Source organism: Alligator sinensis, unplaced genomic scaffold, assembly GCF_000455745.1.
Source record: "Alligator sinensis unplaced genomic scaffold, ASM45574v1 scaffold970_1, whole genome shotgun sequence".
Taxonomy (NCBI): Eukaryota; Metazoa; Chordata; order Crocodylia; family Alligatoridae; genus Alligator; species Alligator sinensis.
In genome coordinates this window covers 476,439-482,151 of record NW_005842094.1, presented here as the reverse complement: position 1 = coordinate 482,151, position 5,713 = coordinate 476,439, and the positions used below count along the sequence as shown (strand labels likewise).

The following is a 5,713-nucleotide window of genomic DNA, read 5'->3' as shown; positions in this document are numbered from 1 at the left end:
TATATATATATATATATACACACACACACACACAACTGCTAAATATATATTAATTTACAACCCTTCTCTCTCTCCTGTAGGTGAAAAACCCTATCAGTGTTATGTTTGTCAGGCAAGATTCACTCAAAGCGGCACCATGAAAATCCACGTATTGCAGAAGCATAGTGAAAACGTGCCAAGACATCAGTGTCCGCGTTGTGAGACAGTTATTGCAAGGAAAAGTGACTTACGTGAGTTTGGACTTAAGAAAAAAACAATTAGTGTGAAATCCATAGGGAATTAGCGGTAACATTAGTCACGTTCTTACACTTCATACTTCTATCAGAAGTGTAATACTTTGACTGAGTGTCTATCATTAACTAAAGTATTTCCCAGAAAAAGAACTCATTAATTTCATTGGGTAACTTTCTCTTGCTTAAGAGGTGTGGTGCCATCTAGCGGGTGAAGTATATTGGTACATTTATGATGCTGAACTGTAGAGATGATGTTAACCTGTAACAGTTACCTGTAACCTTACCCGTCATGTTTTAAGAATCCATTCTCTACAAGGGCAGAGGTAGCTAAAATGTAGTCACTAAGGGTGTTCATAGACGTGCTGTGGGAGGCAGGGCGGTGCTAGAGTTAGCGCAGCTCCGAGAGCCATGCTGATTTAAAGCACCCAGAGCATCACATGTATGCTGAAAAATGGCAGTGTGGTGCTTTGAACTAAAGCTCCTTGAATGAGCAAAACAAGAACGAAATCATGCATGTTTTGCATTACTTCCTGGATCAATAGTATAGGAACGCGTATTTCTCTTGATAGATAAACTTGTAACCTTTGTTTCATTCCTGGATGCTCTCATTAAAGCGTTATGTACAGTCTAGACAGATCCATCATATTTCAACCCAGAGAGAAAGTTTTATTGCTAGATACTCTGATTACAGAATTGCATGCAGTTCAACCATATATAAAAATGACACCTTTTCGTTCTGTTTGAGTAATGCTGGAGTCCGCTCGAGTGCGGTAATTTCCACGCTCCAGCAGACTCGATTCCAGCACGTTGGAGCAGCCTCCCTGCACGTGTAGAGACGCCCTAAGTACTGCTCAGCACTTAGTTTCCCTGCACCACTTCCACAGCCCCTGAGTCCGTGCTTCTCCCAATCTGGGGTATAAAATAAAAAAGGATGCGTTAATCTGGGTTCCTGAGGAGCTCGAGATGTAAAGATCAGCTTTGACTCTGGCACTTGTGTCTGTCCTTGACCATTTTTTTCTAACTTTACTTGAGAATTTCTGAGTGCATCGCCATGGATCTTGAAATGGCACATGGAGTCAGTCACATTCATAATCAATTATTAAGATGCCCGTTAAGTTTTAAACTTGCATTTGTATCCTTTTAAGAGACAGTAAAGCTGCTAACAGATGTAAAAAACCAAATTAAACGGTGCTTTACTTTAAACTCGGTGTACCCCCACGCCAAGCCCAGTGCATACCCAAAAGAGGCATCACATTAGTATGATTCAGCTTGCCCAGTGTCTGTATAGATTGGGCACTTCAGCGGGGCTTTTTTGGTGCTTTTATGTAATAAAAGCTGCTATTAGATAAGTGCCGAAAAGCCTTGCTGAAGCGCGTGATCTATACAGATGCTATGGAGCCAGGTCGAACTAATGTGTTGCCTCTTCTGGAAAAGCATGTTTTGTTTTATTTTTTCACGTCTTCAGCAACCTAAGTGTACCGTACTGCTTTTTTCCCCAAACTTTAACTACTACTAAATTTCTTTAAGCCAGGGGTTTCAAACTTACGCAGCCACCCTGGCTGGTTTTGAACTGTGGGGCCACGTGTGGGTCAGATCCAGACCCACCTCGGGTGGTGGGGAAGCAGTGGGGGCTGCAGGAGAAGAAGCAGTACGGAGCAACAGGGAGTTATTGCAGACTTGCTCGTTCTTCGCTGCCACCAGGTACCCGTAACAGGCCTCTGTGCCCTAGATTTTGGCAGACAGACCCATCCTCCTAAATTCTAGCCCATGGGTCAGATCCAGGTGGTGGTCCATATGCATGACAGCCCTGCTTTAAACTGATACCATGGATTATTTTCAGCTTTTCTAATGTGTGTGTGACAAGTCAGATGATGGTACACAATGAATAGAAGTGACCTCTAACTTCTTAGCTCTTTTTCCAGGAAGCAGAAAGTGAGCCATTGTATTTCAAACATAAATCATTCTGGTTTAGATACATAAATTCTGTATGCTGCTCATGGATTTTCTCCTTCATCTCTTAGTAATATCATTATAGTAATGGTGTATGTACAGGTTTATGCTTGATATAAGGGAAAATTGTCTATTATGCAGACCAAAATTGTTCCAATTTATACAAACCAACATGATTTTGTGAGAATTATGATTATACTAACTCTGTAAATTACTCTGCATCTGAAAAAGTACTTCATTCACATACCAATAAAGGTAGCAGAATTCATATTTTTCACCTCTAATTTGATGCTTTTTTCCTAGAAATAGGAACATCTCAGCAAAATAAGGTTTCATTAGCAAATCACTGTACTATAAATCAAATTTATTTGTGATGGATAAGTTGGTATAATTGGTAATTACCAGCAAAAGCTTTACAGAAAAGCCAGGATTTTCAAAGCTGGGAGTCTAATGTTAGGGTGGTAACTGCATATTTAGGTACCAGGTAGTGTCTCTCTGCTCAGGTGGTTAATACCCCACAGCTCTTTGTAAGGTTAGTACTGTTTGGGTTTTTCTGCAAAATGCCATAGACTCATCATCAAAATGTTGTGTACATAGACATAATTTGATAGGTTCCCAGTGTTTGTGCATGTTGGATTGAGTAGTAGGGGGGCAAGTTTTAACAGGTAGTTAGATACCCAAACATCCAGATACAGACCTAGTGATCTGCTCAAATGCACCTAAGCAGCAAACTCCCAGTGAAATCAATTAAATACCCATGTATTAAATTAGAAACAGAATAAATGTTCAGTGTGGAATGACTCTTGATTTTATCTTTTTTCAAAGACTGGCCCCTAGCAAATGCCAGTTGGTGGAGGTGGTTCAAGCACCTACATTGAATACCTTCAAGAGTAAATTGGATGCTTATTTTGCTGGGATCCTATGACCCCAGCTGACTCCCTGCCTTTCGGGTGGGGGGCTGGACTCGATGATCTTCCGAGGTCCCTTCCAGCCCTAATGTCTATGAAATTTATGAAAGTTGATCAGCAAAAGACCCCATATGACTGCAGGTAGCAAGTTACAATAAACATCACTTGGTGCTAGATTTTCAAAGGAGCTTAGGTATGCAACAACGGGCACGGACACAAGTGACATTGTCATGCAGTCGGCCCCCTGAAGCACTCTACAGAAGTGCACAGCTGCAGAGCACTTTAAAGGGGCCGGATGCCACAGTCTGAACCCTCATTACATGAGGGTTCAGATGAAGGTGCTCTAAAGCAGAGCACTTTCATTGACTTGTGTCAGCACACACCAAGAGCAGGGCAGCCCAGCACTGTCTTCAGAATGGGAGGAGGGGAAGGCAGCAGAGGGAGCTCCATCTGGGGTTTGCCAGAACTTCCCTGGAGGGTGAGGCAGATGGATTGGAGGCCTCCCTCCACCCGCTGTTGGGTCCAGGGTATCAGTGTAACTCGTGGCACTCCACAAGTTGCAGTGGGGAGCTGCATGTCTGTCAGCACCCAGTGAAAACAGATGCCTGTTAGACTTTTCAAAAACACATGGGCAGCCTAACTGCTTATTTTTTTGTTAAAATCAGTAGGACTTAGGCATGCAATCTGTTTAGACACTTTGTTGAGCCCCAGTAGGTGCCTTTCAGCATCTTTAGGTGCTTTTGTTTTGTGGAAAATTTGGCCTTTGTGCCTCTTCTCCCATCTCCTGTTACATGGTTCTTGACTCCTAAGTTGGTGCCAATAGTTGTTGTTTCAGCTCCTCTAAAGGAAGCATGAGAGATTCTTTTTGTATTTTCTTCCGGGCCTGTGCATAGTACAGCACTTTCCCCTGACGCAGAATTCAAAAAAACATGTATTTTCAGCTATCCAAGTCCTGAGCATAAAGGTCTCCAAAACTGTTTTAGGTGTCCACTTACGAAACCTGCATTCCCACCTGGCTGTGGCCTTGAAGTGCAGTTATTGTGAAGCAGTCTTCCACGAGCGCTACGCTCTCATTCAGCACAAGAAAACTCACAGAAATGAGAAGAAATTCAAATGTGATCAGTGCAGCTACGCATGCAAGCAGGTATTCAAATTAATTGGGATTGCTTATTCATTTGATGCTTTCCTGAGGTTGGTTGGCTTTGAGGATGTATTTCCTTTGATCATCATAAAATTATTTGTAATGACACTATAACTAAAGTACTTTCAGTTATCTGTGTGCAAGATAAACAGTTTGTAAATGAATGATAAAATAGTAATACAAGTCTTATTGCTAATGATAAATCTTTCATACATTATCTGTTTGGAACTGGAAAGTAAAACCTATCAGTATTCACTCACAGTGTAACAAAAATAAAATACTTAGTCTTGTCTTGTTCATAGCATTCAGCAATACATACAAAATAATTTCAAACTGGACTGAAACATCTGAAAAAGAAATGTGTGCTATTTAGCATTGCATGATTTAGACACTATGAGAAAAGACTGGGTTCTGGGAATAGGTTATAGAAGGAACTGGGTATAGAATATTGTATTCTTTGCCCAGTTCATTTTCAGTATTAGTGTTTGACCCCTAATCTCATCATTCACAGCAAATTTCAACCTATATCTTCCTGATAAGGCCCAGAGCTTTAGAAACATATTTTATAGCTTTGGTTATACTCTCAGCAAGACTAGGCCTCATTGGGCATTGGCCAAAACAAACCTGACTCGTTATCATTGGGAACTGTTCTTAGATCTTTCTGTTCCATGAAGTAATTTTTCTTACATCTAAAAAAGCAAGGACTAAATCATTATGCATGTTTTGCAAGACTTCCTGGATCAATAGTATAGGAAAGCATATTTTTCTTGCTAGATAAACTTGTAACCTTTATTTCATTCCTGGACGCTCTCATTAAAGAGTTATGTACAGCCTAGACAGATCCATCATATTTCAACCCAGAGATACAGTTTTATTGCTAGATATTCCGATTACAGAATTGCACGCCATTCAACTATATATAAAAATGACACATTTTTGTTCTGTTGGCTTGAATTTAGGAATCTGTCATGTTTAAAGATTGAAATATGCGGGCCTTGTTCTACAGAATATTATTTGTTCATCAGTGTATTAACCCGATTAATGCCTTATATGACATAGTATTTATATAACTAATACACAAGAGCACTGTTAAAATCTTCACAGCCAAAGTGAAAACCGCTTCCCCCGTGAAGATAGGTTCCAAAGTGATCTCCTGCCTAGAGTTGGTTGAAGAGACATTCTTTTCACTGTTCCTCTAGCTCCAACCCTTAGTCCTACCCAGATCCTGATGAAGCTTTGAAGCATCCAAATAGCAGCACCCAGTTGCAGATGCTACACTTCTCCAGTGCCTGGGCTATTACAGATCCTTAGCTTCCCCCACCACCAACTGCTCAGCAGAGATTTGATGCTTCAGTACTTGCACAAGCTGCTATGCCAAGACCTGGTGCACCTGTTACCACATCCTGTCCACCGGTATCAAAATACTTGCTTTCCCAGCTTCTGTCAGTGCTGATCCCATATCTACCGGTCCCACAAACGCT

At 41.1% G+C, this 5,713-nt stretch overlaps 1 protein-coding gene across 3 annotated transcripts in view; it reads left to right on the top strand.

The window, feature by feature from the left end:
- Window positions 1–5,713, top strand: part of CTCFL (CCCTC-binding factor like) — an 18,498-nt gene that overhangs the window by 6,554 nt on the left and 6,231 nt on the right. For all 3 annotated transcript variants that reach the window (XM_014520167.2, XM_025204710.1, XM_006024073.3), the window contains 2 exons: window positions 81–230; window positions 4,075–4,235. In XM_014520167.2, the coding sequence (XP_014375653.1) occupies window positions 81–230; window positions 4,075–4,235 (311 nt within the window). The remainder of the gene's footprint in view (window positions 1–80; window positions 231–4,074; window positions 4,236–5,713) is intronic.